General features: G+C 38.2%; 1 protein-coding gene across 1 annotated transcript in view; it reads left to right on the top strand.

Annotated features, from left to right (window-relative positions):
• Positions 1–268: 268 nt before the first annotated feature.
• The window catches only part of LOC114655653 (uncharacterized), a 65,439-nt gene continuing 46,652 nt past the window's right edge, over positions 269–19,055 (top strand). The window contains exon 1 of the mRNA XM_028806786.2: positions 269–395. Within this exon, the coding sequence (XP_028662619.2) occupies positions 285–395 (111 nt within the window). The 5' untranslated portion in view covers positions 269–284. The remainder of the gene's footprint in view (positions 396–19,055) is intronic.

Below are 19,055 nucleotides of genomic sequence, written 5' to 3'. Positions count from 1 at the left end.
TCCAGTAGTTCCATTCACACTGCACTCTGTGGGTCATCTCTGCATCTAATTCTCAATCTTGGGCTGCGACTGATCCTACATATTGAAACTTATCCAGTCCTTTCAGTAGCTCTCCCTGCAGACTAACCTCTGAATCATGATTATTATTAAACCTCATATATTCTGTCTTCTTCCTATTTACTGTATCTTCAATTCTGTATCTTCTTAAATAAAAACAGGAATGATCACTGTACAGTAATATTTTCCTTTCCTGTCATCTTTCCAGCATCTCCTGACATAATACAATGGACAGCAAATTTCAGCAAGGCCCACAGTGGGGGAAGCATGGCTTTGGGGAGCCCTGGTTAGATTCATGCCTTGAGGAGACACTTCTTCCAGGAAAAGTGTGGCATAAGGTAGGAAAAAGAGTGTTTATTAGGGATTTTCATTTGTGTTAGTTTCTATTTTCTGTTAGCCTCATACAGAACCAAGCAAGTGCCATATTGTGACCCTGCTTTTCCCACAGGTTTCAGTCTTAAAAAACATTCTTAAAAGTCACTGAGACTCACAAGGTGAAGTCTTTCAATGTAGAGTCAGCTTTATGGGGTTAGGGGTTTAATCTAAATCTCAGTGTACTTCAATGAAACAAAGAACTAGTAAAGATCCACAAAACTAAGAAAAAAAAATAACAGAGTGAAGCAGTCAGACCTCATCATTAAGAGTAGAAAAGGATGAAGGGTAAGCTGAGATGGCACATTGGTGAAAAACTATTGATTCAAAAACTTTTGTGTGCCAAGTAATTTGTAACCTTTGCTGGATAACACATAAATAAAGTAAAGTCTAGCAGTAGGAAAATATGGAGAGACAAAGGGATGCTAATAGAGAGTATGGAAATAAGAAAATCAGACAGCCCAGACCAAAAACCAAACACAGAAGGGCAGTCCCAAAACATATGCATAAATGTACGTGGGGTGCTCAGGGAGCAAAAGTGACAATTTGGGTCAGATGGCATTCCCCAAGTGTGTCTTTTACGGAGGGTAGCATATATAATCATTGGACAATGTTAAATTGAATTTATTGATGATTTTGGTTGGAATTGCATTATAAATTGTGCCTACCAGGTGTCAGCATCATAAGGGATTCATCAGTTCTGATCCTCATCATTTATATGACACCTAGGGTATTAGGCATTTAATGCATTCCTGTCTTGACCATTTAAACCCTTCTATAAAATGAAACAAGTGGCAAAGAAACATTATAACTTGAGGCTCACCCTTACTTTAAGTTGTTAGGCAGAGCCTTAGTAAGACAGAAACATAGGTAAATGTATAAGATTTCATGCAAAATGAATATGTTTTTTGGGGTCAAGTCATAACTGCTAAACTATTCCAAGGTCTGAGTATCTTATATTCTGTATGAACTGGCATAGCAGATGCCCCCATAACCCCCTTTGAGGCAGTGCTCAAAGTAAGCAATTAGCACAACAAGCCTTAGCCAAACTATACCTAAGATAATATCTACTGTATGCTTAAATCACCAGTGGAAGACAGAATTGGTAAAATGCTACCACAGAGCGTTATAACCGGAGATTAGGTGAGCCAAGCATCGCAACAAGCTTGACAAAAGAGACTTCTTCTTATTCTTGTCCTCCTTGCCCTCCTCTGCCATTGTAGATGACCATGAGCCTTATAATAAAGATGTACAGGCCAACTTGACGGCCCCAGATCCAATAACAATATGCAGTGTTTGAATAGAAATAAGTCAATAATAACATTGGGTTCTCAGAATGTTTCATACGTTAACTCTATAGCAGTTATCCCCCTGAATTGCAACAAACTGGCTGGGCACAGCGCAGGTTTAATTTATTTGGACATCTGAGAAAACTTTTAAACAGTTACTGACTTCAGCAGAGTGGCAGGTGACTTTGAAATAGAGTAGAATACCAAGGTAGTGTACTGACAACAAAAATAAATGTTAAATGCTAGAAATTGTCAATGATTTCTCAGAATCCTATTAGTACATGTCAGGGTTTGCTGTATTTAGAGGTGTTTTTTATATTTTCATTGCATTAAAATTATTATTTTATACCAGTAATGGCGTACTCTTGAATACACTTGACTCATAGTTTTCGTACTCTTTCTCTGTATGTTTAGCATTCGTTTGCTCAGAGGTTGGTGCGCTTGCTGCTTTCTGAGCAGCTCTTCTTTTCTCCACTGTAGTGGCCCGCTTCTTCTCTTCTTCCGTCAGTATCTTTACACGTTAAAACTGATTAAGTCAGTTTTTGTATTGCAATTACTTAGTACATTTTTCTTAATATTTCACTTAAGCTGGTTCAATCTGCCTCAAGAATGATTTAAGATATGAAGAGGCAGGGGAAGTGATGGCGAAGCTGGTAGGGATGAGAACGACGCCTGTACGCATGCGCTGCACGGCCGCCCTGGTGCACGCTGCCGAAAGTTGATTCTACAATTAAATAAACTAAAAAATAAAATGAGGAATAAAAATCATCACCCCGAAGCGGACAGTAGAGGTCATGTAGTATATGTGTACCAAATTTTAGGTCAATAGTTCAAACGGTTTGCAAGCTACAGGTGATTTAAAATCCTGGACAGACAAACAGACAGCCATGATAGCATATTATAAAATAGTTATTATCAACTTTAAAGAGTCCTGATTTGGTCTATTTAATTTCTGGAATTATTATATGTTCTCCATTGAAACAATGTAAAATAGATCAGCAACCAACATATGTCTGACAAAATTGAAATGCTTTATTTATTTTGTGCATGTGGGACATGTTCAGGATACACATATGTACTCATATCAGATTTGGATCAGTCACAAAGTTAATCTGAGCAGTCACAAAACCAAAAAAGGCAAAAATAAGAATAAAGTGCTTTTTAGCTCTAGTGTGAATGTACAGTTAAAGGACTCAAGCTTCTTTAGACAAAGGCTAATTTTTGTTCAAAAATAGCATTAAAGGACTGTTAAATCTGAAAATGCTAAATATGCAAATGTTACATTGTAAATGATTTCTTTTCAGGGAAGGGCCCAGAAAGGCCCACAAATTTTACAGTACACCAGTGACTGTAAGAGACTATTTCTCTTGAAATTATTCTTTGCATTTAGGTGTGATTTTAAACTAAGTGTAGCTGAGCTTCAAAGGTGAAGTTTGCTTTTAAATATGATGACTGCCATTACATCATGGCAGCATTCAACTGATGGAAGCAGAGGAATACATGACCATTAATGAGCAAAGGTAAATACAACAACATAAAGAATTAATCATTCAAAAACAGATGTAAAATAAATAAAATCACAACATGCAGTTAAACAGGCTTTAATCCAGCTCTTGAATGGTTCCTTTAGGGCTAAAATAGGTTATGTTTTGTAGAAATATAAAGCCAACAGTTTGGATGAAAGGATGATCGTGATACTTTATTGTTTAAGACCCATGATTGTGTACTGGAGTGATCAAAGTCAGAAAATGAATTAAGGAGTTGATTGCTACTTGTCCCCACTATAGGGAAGCAGTCACTTAGTTGTATCAATTCATCTTTGAGGTGATTGAATCCTCTCAATTAATATTTGTTCTTTTCTAAGTTACGTCACACTCTGGCCTTCTGCAGAGTTTCTACATGGGTTAACTTATTCAAAGTTTTTTATACTGCAAAACAGTGGTTATAGAAGATGTCATTAGAGAAGCGGTTTAAAAGATTAAAATGCAAGACAGAAAAGGTACATTTTTAAGATTAATCTGTAATGTTACCTTGGATGGAGTATTATGGAAGAAACTTAAGAAGAAATTGCTATAATTTAGAAGTCACAGACCTACATGAGTACACACTGGGAATTACAAAAAGAGTCTTTGGACGAGTAAGAAGATCATCATGCAAGGACTTTAATTGTCTAACTGGCAGATATAAAGCATGGAACAGGGTCCAGAAACCTAAGCCATATGATAGGTAACATGTTCATTATATTTGGTTTATGTCATAACTCTCCCAGCAGCATTTAGAACTGTAGTCTGTTTATACACAATCGTCAGAAGACTGCTGAAATTTGACAGTGAGTCTATTATCCTTAGACAGTTGCTAGTTTTTTATAACATTTATTCAATGATCATGCTTGCTACAGTGTCCCTATGCTGCTAGATCAGTGATAAGCATGTGATTCTAATGTAAAATATAGGTTTAAACACCTGTCATTGTGAAGTGTAGCTAAGATTAAGTGAAACAAGCCTGATGCAGAGAAAAGACACCATCATAGTCAGAAGCTCGATTAGTCACAGGCCAATGGGGTAATTTTTTGGCTCAAGTTGCCAATTCAGTTATGGTCTGTGCATAACTGGCAAGGACCCAGGTTTGCATCTTGCAAGTCCAGTAGGAACATGCCAGAAAATTAAGGTTTATTCCATATTAACATGGATACATTTGAAAATGTGTTATTTTTTATTCATTTTGGTCTTCTATCCACACTGAAACAACACCACTGTCCACAGAAAAATAGCGTTTTCAAACATTCTCTCTAATGTGTATAAATTTGTAAGTGCACACAAGAATTGAGAAAATAAAGAAAACTTGGTCACTTGGCATATTACCGTAGGTATGAAGGCACCCCAGTAGCATTTCTTCACACAGTTCTGCTGATATAAACAGTATATAAGGAGAAAGTTGATGTAAAGATTAATACTGAGTACAAAACAAAACTAACCTTGAGGGAGCTCAGCACTTCTCAGGAGATCAGTGAGGTGACGACTTGTTTGTGGAGTACAGTGGTATTACACAGTGAGCAGTGACCTGTGAAGAGGATTTTGGCAGATGATTTATGGTTGAAAGCAGAAATGTAATTTCATTTGTCAAATGTGCTAGTTCTATGGGTGGGGTGTAAAGACTGAAAATCTTGTATTCATTCTCTACCTTCACTAACTTTTTTTTAGTGTTATTTGGAATTCAATTTATAGAGAGCTCCCTTCTGATATTGAAAAAGTCATTCTAGAAATCTGTTTGCACAATGTTGTTAAAATTACACAGTAATTATATATACAATCATCAAATTCAGTGCAATAGGAACCACAGCATAGAGAGGTGTGTACATTGCAACAGGTACACATGTCGTAAATGTAGGAAGGACGGTCCTTGGGTGTGTGGGAACTGTTAACATTTGAATTTAATGATTGTATATAGTGCAGTACTGACCTCTCTGTACTATTCTGTCTTCTGCATCTCCTGGAGTACAAAAGAAACAGCACTATACACGAAAATGTGGAGACTGGGAAAGATTGGGAAAAAAAAAAACAAAACTGGTCACTGACTACAACGGCATGAAGGGATGTGAATGAATATAATGTTGCATTAATGCAACAACGTTTTCTGAAATGTACTATACAGATTAATAAAATGAATTGTTACAAATATCATATATACCTAAGTCTCTCTTTTTTGGCAGTGCGGCTTTGACATCATGGACCAGAAGGTGCATACTAATTCAGCGTGAGTAGGAACACTCAAGAATAAAACTGAATAAAAAAAAAATTCACATCCACAATCATTCTCAGTCTCGCACACCACTCACACCCACGTCCACAGTTTTCCCAGTCCCAGTCTCATTCACGCACAAGATCTGACACTGTTTTTAAATAAAGAGGTGGTATAACATAACAAGTTTGTTATACCACATCTTTATCAGAAAACAGTGTCAGATCAGGGGTTGGGGGGGGGGGGGGGGTGGCGTGGGAGCATGAATGTGACTGACTGAGAGAATAAAACTGAAAAAAAACACTAACTTTTATAAGTACTATAAATTTACACCGGCTGTTACAGACGCAAATCAAATGTATGTTTTTATTGTATAATATTAACAATAAGAGCAGCTCACTACTCAAAACGGTAAATTTGGGAGGCAGCCGGTCTCAAACTGGCAACCTCTTGATTTGGAGTCAGCAGTTCTTACCTCTGCACCATGCAAGCCTACCCTAATCTGCTTTCTTTTTCTTCGGTTATACAGTAATCCCTCGCTATATCGCGCTTCGCCTTTCGCGGCTTCACTCCATCGCGGATTTTATATGTAAGCATATTTAAATATATATCGCAGATTTTTTGCTGGTTCGCGGATTTCTGCGGACAATGGGTCTTTTAATTTCTGGTACATGCTTCCTCAGTTGGTTTGCCCAGTTGATTTCATACAAGGGACGCTATTGGCAGATGGCTGAGAAGCTACCCGGCTTACTTTTCTGTCTCTCTTGCACTGACTTTCTCTGATCCTGACGTAGGGGAATTGAGCAGGGGGGCTGTTCGCACACCTAGACGATAAGGACGCTCGTCTAAAATGCTGAAAGGATTGGTTTGGTCCGTTTATAGGAGATGGACGTCTGAAGCAGAGCTCCGCTAGCAGCGGCTTTATTTTCCCACGTATTTCATATTATTTAGAGGTATCCTGTATTTAACCCGACCAAGGGACTTCCACTACAATATACAAGCATGAGTAACAAGAAGAAAAGTCAGAAAGAACCGGAAAAGAAACTTAAAGCTGCATCGAAGTCCGGACAGACTTCCGGCCTGAGTGCAGGTGTAAGGTATGGCATCACGGAGACTGACCTGGAACAGGCAGAAGAGTGCGCAGAATTCCTGGGGCCCCGCTCCATTGTATCGTCTCCAGTCGAGAGTGAAAATGGGAGCGAAGGCGCAAGTGATACAGGTCGCGAGGGATCGCCGATTTCTGAGGATCATTCGAGACTAGAAAGGGCTCTGCAGGACGTGCTCTCATCTACTCATCGCGAGCCTGTAACAGGAGCTGCATTTTCACTTGCGGAGCACGAAAGCAGAAGCGAACTGTCCGAACTGAAAGAGATGATCGCTACACAGATAGCTACACAGAAAGAGATGAACACTACACTGGCCACTGCCATGGTTACGGCCATGAATGAGCTTAAGAAAGATAACACAAATGATCTTAAGAAGGTGGCCACTGAGCTCAAGAAGGATAACAAAGATAAGGAAACGCGTCTATTTGAACGTTTCGACGTGAACTTTAAAGGCATGTTGGAGAAATTAGTGGAACACATTGAAGAAACTAACTCCAAACTGAAAAGGCTTGATGATCATATTAATGACGTTTCAGACCAGCTGGAAGACGTTAAGCAGGGACTCACGGCTCGAGTGGAAACAGCGGAACAAATGGCATCTAACGCCGATGAAAAAGCCACAGCTGCGAACTCGGAATACAAAAAACTTGGAGACAGACTTGCAGCCCTGGAGGATGGGTGCAGAAGAAATAATATAAGAATTGAGGGTATACCTGAGAAACGAGAAAGCTCAAGCCCAGTGAAATTTGCAGTAGAATTACTGTCTAAAATAATTGGAGATGACTTTAAACTCGACAATGAGATAGCCACGGCTTATCGCACAAAGATACCAAGCGCCTTTAAATCTAGGTCTTTTATTGTCCGCTTCGAACGACTAAGATGTAAGCTTGATGTGATGGCACTTCTCAGACACAAGCAAGAGATTATATTCGAAAATAATCTTATTCGTATTTTTCCCGACTTCTCACCATCAACAGCTGCAAAACGCAGATCCTACAACGACATTAAAAGGATGCTACGGGAAGCCGATATCAAATACAGCCTCTTGTATCCTGCCAAACTGAAAGTGGAAGTTCAAGATGGACATTATATTTTCTTCAGCAAAGAAGAAGCTGAAAAAGAATTAAAGAAGCTGTTTCCGACACTTTTTTTGAAAGTTAATTAAAATTAAAGAGCCGTATTCTATCAAGGCACGGGAAAGACCTATGATCTGATCGCTGGATCCATGTTTAAAGAGACTGGTATTATAATTATACATCTCTTATTTTCTTTTTTTTTTTTTTTTTTTAATCTTAATATCTTAACTTAAAAGCGCTGAAGATTATTTCAAGATTAAATATTGTTAATGAGAACATTTTCGGCAGATAGTATTAAGGATTTAACTGTAAAAGATATCTCTGTTTTAATTCTGTAATGCCGCTGCAGGGTGGGGTTTGTTTTGTTTTGGACGTGCTCTGTCTCTTCGTATGTCAGAGGACTGGAACATCGCGAAGTGGGGTCTAGCCTCATGTGGGGAGGCAAAATGGGGGGGTGGGGGGATAAAGGGGGGAGAGAAGGAGAGCAGGTTATATCTAATCTATTCTTATAATCCTTATAATTATAAATATCAATGCAGCAACAGGCTAACATGCAACAACTCCTGGGGAATCTTGAAACTAAGATTAAAACTGCCATATTACCAATTAAAACTATAAAATGACATTAAAAACTCAGAATCAATGTCTCCATGATGGGACAGTTAACTTTGTGAGCTGGAATGTTAAAGGCCTGAATCACGAATTAAAGAGAAAGAAAGTATGCTCTCACCTAACAGGCTTAAACGCTAAAATAGTATTTTTACAGGAGACCCACTTACTAACCAAGGATCAGTTCAGATTACAAAAAGACTGGACTGGCCAAATGTTCCATTCTAGCTTTATAAAGAAAACTAGAGGGGTGGGAATTCTCATACATAGAACAGTTCCATTTGTAGCATCAGAGGTAGTGTCGGACCCTGAAGGGAGATATGTGATGGTCATGGGCAACTTATATAACAGTAAAATGATTTTGATAAATGTTTATGCACCCAATGTTGATGATAAGGAATTCATGCAAAATCTATTTGCATCCATTCCCAATGTGAACACTCATAAAATTATAATGGCTGGGGACTTTAATTGTGTTTTAAATCCACTCTTAGATAGGACTCCTGTGACAGGGGGGACGACATCTAATACTGCAAAGATAATTACACAGTTTTTAAATGATCACAACTTATCAGACCCCTGGAGGTTTCTTAACCCAAACTCAAGAACATATTCGTTCTACTCACCAGTGCATTATAGCTACTCAAGAATTGATTATTTTTTTATAGATAATAATTTCCTGCCTACAATTAAATCATGCAAATATGACACAATTGTTATCTCTGACCATGCCCCTCTAGTCTTGGAGCTAAAATCAATAAGCCCCTCGTACTCACCTCGCAGATGGCGTCTTAACCCTCTTTTATTGGCAGACGAGAACTGCACAGAATTTATATCCAAACAAATCAGCTTCTTCCTAGAGACAAACACGTCTACAGAGGTTTCTGCAGGAACACTCTGGGAAACTCTAAAGGCCTTCCTAAGAGGCCAGATTATTTCATATCTTTCCCATAGAAATAAATTAGAAACCAAGAAAGTGTCAGAGCTAAGAAATGAAATTACTAGAATAGATGAAGAACAAGCCAGGCGTCCAAGTGAAGCTCTTCACAGGAAAAGGCAGGCCCTGCATACAGAACTTAACATCTTAACAACTAAAGAAACTGAACAACTTATTTATAAGTCTAGACAGCATTACTATGAACACGGAGAAAAAGCTAATAAGCTTTTAGCTCAACAAATTCATAAACAAGAAGTTCACAATGCAATACCAGTAATCACCAACAAGAATGGAGAAGAAATCATCGACCATAATAAAATAATGCACACATTTAGAGATTACTATAAGTCTTTATATTCCACTGAGCCCAAAGAAGACAACACGCAATCTAATGCATTTCTGGATAATTCACAAATACCACAAATAGATGCTTTAAGTGCTGAGGAACTAGATAAACCTCTAACGCTAACAGAATTACTAGATGCTATAAAGTCACTACAAAGCGGGAAATCATCAGGCCCTGATGGTTACCCCGTAGAGTTTTATAAGAAATTCTCCACTCAGCTAGCTCCACTCTTATTGGTAACATTTACAGAAGCTAAAGACCACCAAATACTACCTCAAACATTTCGACAAGCATTAATCACCGTCTTTCCTAAACAAAATAAGGACTTGTTACAATGTGCATCATATAGACCAATTTCACTCCTGAATAATGATGTTAAGATACTCTCAAAAATCCTAGCTAGAAGGATGGAGAAAGTGCTGCCCTCGGTAATATCACAAGATCAAACTGGATTTATTAAAGGCCGACATCTATCTTCAAATCTCCGACGCTTGTTTAATGTTATATATTCACCAGCAAAATCAAACACCCCAGAGATATTACTATCATTAGACGCAGAAAAGGCATTTGACATGATCGAATGGAATTACCTTTTCACTGCATTGGAGAAATTTGGGTTTGGCCCGAATATTTGTGCTTGGATTAAACTACTGTATACCAGTCCAGAAGCTTCAGTTTGTATTAATAAAATTTGCTCAGACTACTTTAAACTAGAACGTGGTACCAGACAAGGATGTCCCTTGTCGCCACTGTTGTTTGCAATCGCTATTGAACCACTGGCGGTTCACTGCCGAAATTCTCATCAGATAAAGGGGATTGTCAGAGAAGGACTGGAACAGAAAATTTCTCTATATGCAGATGATATGGTCTTATATATATCGGACCCAAAAAACACTGTCCCTGCTGTTTTAACAGCACTAACAGAATTTCAAAAGATATCTGGTCTTAGAATTAATCTGAATAAAAGTATACTCTTTCCAGTGAACTCACAAGCATATAATATTAAATTAGACACCCTACCTTTTACCATAGCAGATCAGTTTAAATACCTAGGGGTAAATATCACAAGTAAACATAAAGCTCTTTATCAACAAAATTTTGGCGTCTGTATGGAAAAAATTAAGCAAGACTTGCATAGATGGTCAACCCTTCATCTCACTCTAGCCGGAAGAATTAACATTGTTAAGATGAATATCCTTCCTAAACTTCTCTTTTTATTTCAAAACATTTCAATATATATCAATAAATCGTTTTTTAAACAGTTAGATTCAATAATAACCTCATTCATTTGGAACTCAAAACACCCACGGATCCGAAGAGCGACCCTACAAAGACCTCAGGCAGAAGGTGGCATGGCTTTACCTAATTTTCAGTTTTATTACTGGGCAGCAAACATACAAGCCATAAAAACCTGGACACAAATAAATGCACATACACAGGCTTGGTCTGCAATAGAAGTAAAATCCTGTAGTACTTCTTTATATTCCCTGCTCTGCTCTCCAATAAATGAAAGTTATCGCAAATATACTAATAACCCAATTGTGCTTTACTCACTCAGAATATGGAACCAAATTAGGAAGCATTTTAAGATGGAAAATCTTTTATCAGTGGCACCTTTGCAAGGGAACCACCTCTTTCAACCTTCGCAAGTATATCCAGTTTTTAATACCTGGAAAAGTTTTGGGATTAAAATGCTCAGAGATCTTTATATAGACAACATATTTACATCTTTTGAACAATTACGTTCAAAATTTAACCTCCCAGCTACACATTTCTTTTACTATCTTCAAATTAGAAATTTTGTTAAACAGAAATTGCCCGATTTCCCCCACCTTGCACCCTCCACAATGCTGGAAAAAATACTGCTCAATTCCGAGGAAACAAACACTATTTCCGCAATATATAAAATCTTATTAGAGTCCCTACCTTTCAAAGATCCAAGAGGACATTGGGAAGAAGATCTCTTAATCAATATATCAGAAAAGGAGTGGAAGGTAGCAAAGCAGAGAATTCACTCGAGTTCTATATGCGCAAAGCATAGAATTATTCAACTAAAAATTATATATCGAGCTCATCTGTCTCGCTTAAAACTGTCCAAAATGTTTCCAGGCCAGGATCCAACCTGCGAGCGCTGCAACCAAGCTCCTGCCTCACTGGGTCACATGTTCTGGGCCTGCACCAAACTAACATCATTTTGGACAAAAATTTTTAAGTGCCTCTCAGACAGCCTTGGGGTCACAATCCCTCCTAACCCACTAACAGCTGTGTTTGGTGTCCTTCCAGATGGACTTGAATTGGAGAAGGACAAACAAACGGTGATTGCATTCACTACACTCTTGGCACGCAGACTTATTTTGTTAAATTGGAAGAATCCTAATTCTCCTCTTATAAGTCAGTGGGAAACTGATGTTTTATATTATTTGAAATTGGAAAAAATCAAATTTTCAGTTAGAGGATCTGTACAAAATTTTTTCAAAACTTGGCAGGATTTAATCAATATTATTTTAGAATAAGAGAATTAACTATTATTGTATTTAACTCCCTTCTCCATCTCTTATTTATATAGATATTTACTTCTCCCCTTCTTTTGTCTAATGTTGCCTTATTAAAAAGCTTAAAGAAATTTTCCTTTAGCTAAGCTCTCCTTCTCAGGGGTGGGGTTTGATTTGTTTTCAAATTTGTTGGGTTATAAATGGATCTGTTTGTATGGAATGATTACAATGAAAATTAATAAAATAAAAATATAAAAAAAAAAAATAAAAATGCTGAAAGATTATCTTCACGTTGCTATCTTTTGTGCAGCTGCTTCCTGAAACGACATGCTGCACGGTGCTTCGCATACTTAAAAGCTCGAAGGGCACGTATTGATTTTTGACTGAAAAACAAACTCTGTCTCTCTCTATCTTTCTCTCTCTCTCTCTCTCTCTCCCTGCTCCTGACGGAGGGGGTGTGAGCTGCCGCCTTCAACAGCTTTGTGCCGCGGTGCTTCGCATACTTAAAAGCAAACAGCCCTATTGATTTGTTTGCTTTCCTCTGTCTTTCTGACAGACTCTGCTCCTGACGCGCACTCCTTTGAAGAGGAAAATATGTTTGCATTCTTTTAATTGTGAGACGGAACTGTCATCTCTGTCTTGTCATGGAGCACAGTTTAAACTTTTGAAAAAGAGACAAATGTTTGTTTGCAGTGTTTGAATAACGTTCCTGTCTCTTTACAACCTCCTGTGTTTCTGCGCAAATCTGTGACCCAAGCATGACAATATAAAAATAACCATATAAACATATGGTTTCTGCTTCGCGGATTTTCTTATTTCGCGGGTGGCTCTGGAACGCAACCCCCGCGATGGAGGAGGGATTACTGTATTCTTGAATAAAAGCGCACTTGTTTTTGTTATACTTGCACCTTTTGTGAAAGTGTTTATTTGATATTTGGACTTTAGGCTTCACACATTATACATATCATGTCTACATTTTGTCAATTATTATTAAAACATAAAGAGGTTTCTGTTTTAACAATATGTGTACATTGTAGAAGGGTACAGCCCGGACACAGACAGGCAGACACATTGCAAGCCATCACCACACGTTTATTTACACAGTACTACTATTATATACAAAGTCTTAAGTGCACCACACAAACCCCCACCGACTCCCAAAGTCCAGGCTTCCAGCAGCCACTTTCTTCTCTCTCTTCCAACACAACACTCAGGGCCTGTCCTGCTGCCTCCTCTGACCTCGTCCACCTCCTCACCCGACTCCAGCCTTGATTGTAGGGCGGCGGCTCCTTATATAGGCGGCTGATTGAGGGCCGCACCCGGCCACCTGCCACAACATAGATTGTTTAGACACGGAACACACGTGAAATGTATGTATTCCAAATGATGATATATTATGTGCCCTCTACAACTTCAGTCACTTCACTAATAGAAAAACAATGAGCACTAAGAACCTTCTTTGCAAATTGATTTGCGGCAGTGTGCGGGGGGTTTCGGTATAGCAGGCTGCTTGTGCTGATCGACACATTTACAACACAAAAGACGCTGACGGAGAGGTGCAAAGGAATTTAAGGTGGGATTACGAGTTTTTTCGTAGATTTCGGTAATTCTAGTGTTAAAGGACACTCTTTGTGGCTTTAAGCATGGCTTTAGAATTCGGTCTGACAGAGTCACAGAGGTAATTCTTGACATCGTGAGTCATAGGATAGAATTTCACAACATGAGTACTCTTAAAATCTTTCATTAAAGATCAATAACATTTTTTATTTTCCTGAGAGCTCTTTCTTTAATGCAACATTGGCCCAAGTGGCAATGTGAATAACAACATTTTTGGATGTTGCTTCAGGTAACATTTTACACATTAGATGGTTTGCCTTTCCCTTTTTAGATTAGTGATACAACCATAATCAAAGAGTCTACTTTGAAATCCACTTTATGTTTTTTTGTGAAAATATATGTTCTCATAGAAGACCTTTTTAATGATTTTTCACTCTTACTGGGGATTGTTAAAACACATCTTACACCCAGAGGGCAATTTTCAGCAATCTCCATCTCCAAAATAAAGCCTTATTTTTCAAATAATAAAGGCAGAACAGTCAATTTTTCACCAAAGCCTTACAGATAACTTCTTAAATATGATAGAATCTGTGTTTGTGTCAAATTTAAACATTCCATTACTTTAAAAACTGCTGCTAGACTAGGGGTCTCCAAACTTTTCAGCCCGAGGGCCGCATTAACTATCAAACAGCAGTTTGGGGGCCGACTACTAGGTCCAAATAAAAAAGAATCAAAACATAGATGTTGTTTTTAATTATTTATTTAATATTATTTTATTCAGTTATTATTTAATAACACATTGATACACTACACATGAACACCTGTATTAGTGGGAATGGTGAAATTGTTTCCTGGATGCCAAAATAGCAGACATTTCTGGCTTTAGATTTGATGTCCCTAACATCAACAGTGACCTGAGATTATCATCAGACAAGTTTGTTCTCAAATTGTTCTTCACGTATTTCATTCTTGAAAATGTTTGTTCACACAAGTACCTTGATGCAAAAGTTTTGACATTAGGAAAGTCTTCCTTGGCAAAAACTGGTAAAAACCCACCAGTCCTTCTTTGAACTTGTCCCTAAGGAAGTCATTTGCTTGCAACTCAATGACCTCCAGCTGCAGTTCATCTGTGCAACTGGCCACATCTGCTTCAAATGGGTTTTGAAACAGTCTCACTTCTTCTGCCTTTGAATCCAAGTCAGAAAACCGCTCTGAAACTGCAGCTGGAGGTCTTTGATGATCTCGCATGCAAATGACGTGGGGAACTCAGCTGTTGCTTCAGCCATGAAGACCTTGCACTGCTGAAAGTGCGTCAAGTTGTTGGCCTGTACTTGTTCCAAAAACAAGACAAGTTTAGATCTGAAGGCCTTTAGGTGGGTGTATAGATCAGAAACTAGATTTTTCTCTCCTTGTAGTTTTAGGTTCAGAAAATTTAAAAGACTAGTTATGTCTGCAGCAAAGGCTAATTTCCATACCCACTCTTCATCAGATAGTAACGGCTGTGGCTTGCCTTTACTTTCCAGGAAGTCACCTATTTCCTTTCTTAATTCAAATACTCTGCTCATAACTTTCTCACAACTTAGCCATCTTACTGCTGTGTAATATGGTAAATCTTGCGATTCTGTGTCAGTTTCTTTCAACATGTCTCTGAACTGTCTATGGTTGAGCCCATGTGACCTTATTAAATTCACCATCTTCCCCACAGGATTCAGTACACTGCTAATGTCCACATATTTAGCACACAAAGCTTGCTGGTGAATAATACAGTGCAGGAACATTGGTTGTGGAATGTTTTTCTCATTACACATCTGCTTCACTTGTCCAACCAAGCCTTTCTTTATGCCACTCATGTTCTTTCCTCCATCAACAGTCAGGCAACTGAGGTTAGTCCAGTCCAAGTTATAATCAGCAAATGTTTTTTTTTCAATTCATTGAATATATCCTCTCCGGTAACAGTGCCATACATGCTATGTAGGGAAGCCAGCTCTTGTGTTATGTTCATGTCTTCATCCACACCTCTAATGAACACAAGCAGTTGAGAGGTGGAACAGCTGTCCAGCGATTCATCCATTGCCATTGAAAAATGGCGAAACTTGCTTGCATTTTTCGCTATTTGAGTCACAATGTTTTCACCCATGTCTGCAACACGGCGGGCAATGGTATTTGCACCCAAAGCTACATTTTAAAATTGTTTCGACTTTTCTGGGCAAAGTTCCTCAGCCACCTCCAACAAACATTCCTTCACTACTTCACCATCTGTAAACAGTTTGCCACTTTTAGCCAGGACGTAGGCAACTTTATAACTGGCTTTAGTTAAGGATTCATTTTCATTTGAGGATTTACTGAACAATGCCCTCTGAGATGTGAGTTGATTTTGTAATTTAGAAAATTTTTCGGCATGAACTTTACCCTCCAACTGTGCATATTTCTCCTGATGTTTGCTTCGAATGATGACGGCGCAGGTTGTATTCTTTCATCACAGCCACGGTTTCGTTGCAAATCACACACAATGCTTTCTCGCCGGATTTGATGAAGAAGTATTTCAAACTCCATTCTTCTTAAAATTGCTGACACTCATCGTCTATTTTTCTTTTCCTCTTCTCGGCCATCGTTGGGAACTAAAATAAAGTGACTTCAACATGAATAAATAGTGAAACTGAAAGTATCTTACACACAATATCGCTCAAAAAACCTGATTATGCGAACTAATTTCGTCGCAATTATAGCTGCAAATGACCCGAAACAATTTTTTAAAATTCTTATGATATCTTAAGTTAAACTTACCTGAATATAGTCTGCAAATATATCCACTTATGGTAGAATGATTGTTGCTTTTAATGTTTCCTCTTCAGAATATTCAGAAAATTCTTGTTAAACTAACGACATTCCCAATACTTTAGATAGATAGATAGATAGATAGATAGATAGATAGATAGATAGATAGATAGATAGATAGATAGATAGATAGATAGATAGATAGATAGATAGATAGATAGATAGATAGATAGATAGATAGATAGATATACACACTGGTAAGTAATTACGCGAAGGAAATTATCACTAAATAAAATAGAGTGCAACAATTAGACGCTAACTGACACCAACACCTCCTCATCGCAGCAGTCAACCGCAACTGGCAAACTGTGATCAAAATAATCAAGTCTTGAACAAGCAGCAAACCATTTAAAAACTCTGCCACTAGATGACGTTTTATCATCTCATTGACTGTGAACAGAAGTAGAAAAAGTAATCAGCGATTGTAGTGATCGGTTGAAAAACATAACACACTACTGCGCGCCTCTATTTTAATTCGGTAAAAACGTAACGTCCACGTAAGCGGCGGCTGATCTTGGCAGGATACACGTAAATTTCTGTAATTTTTTTCCGTAGATAAAAAAGTCTCCACGGGCCGGATGAGAGGGCCTTGCAGGCCGCATCTGGCCCGCGGGCCGTAGTTTGGAGACCCCTGTGCTAGACTATAAAAAGGCATTCACAGTAATAGTGTCAAATTTTAGTTTTTTGATACAGTACACCTCATGTACAAGTAATGCCAGGACAACACGTCTCAGGTATTCCCAGACAAAACAACTGTATCTGTCTAAAGTTTCATGTTGATAACTCAAAAAAATAAATAGTTACAGCATTTGGCAACATGGGTTCCACACCCTGATCCAAAACCTGTCCAAACAGGGATTCAGGTTCAAAACAATTTTATTGCACATAAAACAGTGAATCATATAACAACTCTGAACCCAATCCCCTAATGCACTCTTGCACCAAAGTACCCCCCCACTCCACCTACACATTTACATGAAACCATTTACATTGTTTGCTCCTGCTTCAGATAGTGTATTGTTTCATTATGCACACCTTCAGCTGTGTTTCATTATGTCCAGTGGAGACTCGCGTATAGGCACTGTGGAACTGCAGCACCCCCTATTTCCACTTGATATTATTGATAACATTTAATATAATGAGTCCTTTTTTCTTTAATTCTTTCTTTATACTTGTACAATATATAATCCTTAAGCTTAATGTCAGTAGCCATCCCCCAGTTTATGAAAAAGATACAAAAATCTTTGTATGGAACTGTGCGCTTCACAGTTCCAGCGGCGTGGTGTTTGGCTGTTGTGCGCATGCGCACATAGGAAGCAGCACGCGAGGCTGCAAGGGAGAGAGAGCACTGTCGCTCCCACAGTGCCGACCCTGGCGTGCTGGTGGAAGGTAGTGTTTTTTTTTCACTCCGTGTGTGTTGTGCTTAAAAACCGTGTACCATATTCCTGAATATGATAAAGTGTAGAATTAGATTATTAAATGCTTCCAGCTATTCTATTTGATTCAATTTTTTTTTCGGTTTCTGAATAAATTTTCTTTTTTATACATGTTTGTTTCCTTTTACACAATTTTAAAACAAAGGCTAAAAATTTTCTGGAGCAGCACCCCAACTAATTTTAGCTACGAGCCGCCACTGATTATGTCCATATACAGTATTGTTGCAGACAGTTCGCTGTCATCCAATGGTATGAAGTTTGCGAGTCTGTGACCTATTGAGTTAATGACCTGGAAAAGGGAGGTGGTACTTGCCAATGTTGGCCTCACGACTCCTCTTATTGGGAGGATATCTCATGATTGATACATTGTACAACGATATGCTTTAACTTGTTTTGATCAGGAGAATCTACTAGTGATCTAGTAGTGATGTGTCACTTGTAGATATTTGCTGTTGTTTTGTGAAGTAATATACAAGAGCACATGACTCGTGTTTTCTCAGTTGGTAGTAGAGTTCATTGCATTGGCTGAATGGCTGAAATCTATTGATCGGGACTTTTTGATTGATGCATAACACTTGGGTATTCCTTGTACAGAATAATTACTATGATTTTCAAAATCTTTTGTGACAGTTTATGAAACACCACACACATGATTTCATACCAGATTAAAAGTCAACTGTAAATATTGTAACAATTTGATTACTAGGAGTGTGAAGTTGATACTCGTCACTTGCAAACAAGGTATTGTTTGTGCCGGTGTGTAGCATACTTCACCCATATGATATAGTGAAAGATTTTTAAACGATCGCTCAGCCCTGTACCGAGCCATTTAGGGTGTATGAGTTTGACAATATTGTTATATATGAAAGGGCACATCTCCAAGTAAAAGCACCATGCCCCCCCATTGCTCTGCGTGCACTACTGTACTTCTCTTTGACTGCTCCTTCAGTTTAATGTAGACAGTGTGGGGACTAGCAAACTCATGGTCATCTTTAACTTTTTTGTGGAGAAAGGCACATGCTAGTGATATAAAATCAAACCAAGTGAAGTAAAGTTTCACTTCATGAAGGAAAAATCTGGTTCACAATTAAATTCAATTTCTATTTTAATTTGTCTTTTGTCAATTGTGAAGCACTTTGAGCTACAATTCTGTATGATGTTGTAAAATTATGAAGGGAGTGAGTACGTTTGAGGCTGAAAATTTA

This window comes from Erpetoichthys calabaricus, chromosome 8 (assembly GCF_900747795.2).
Source record: "Erpetoichthys calabaricus chromosome 8, fErpCal1.3, whole genome shotgun sequence".
Taxonomy (NCBI): domain Eukaryota; kingdom Metazoa; phylum Chordata; class Cladistia; order Polypteriformes; family Polypteridae; genus Erpetoichthys; species Erpetoichthys calabaricus.
This window is presented reverse-complemented; position numbering and strand designations above follow the sequence as displayed.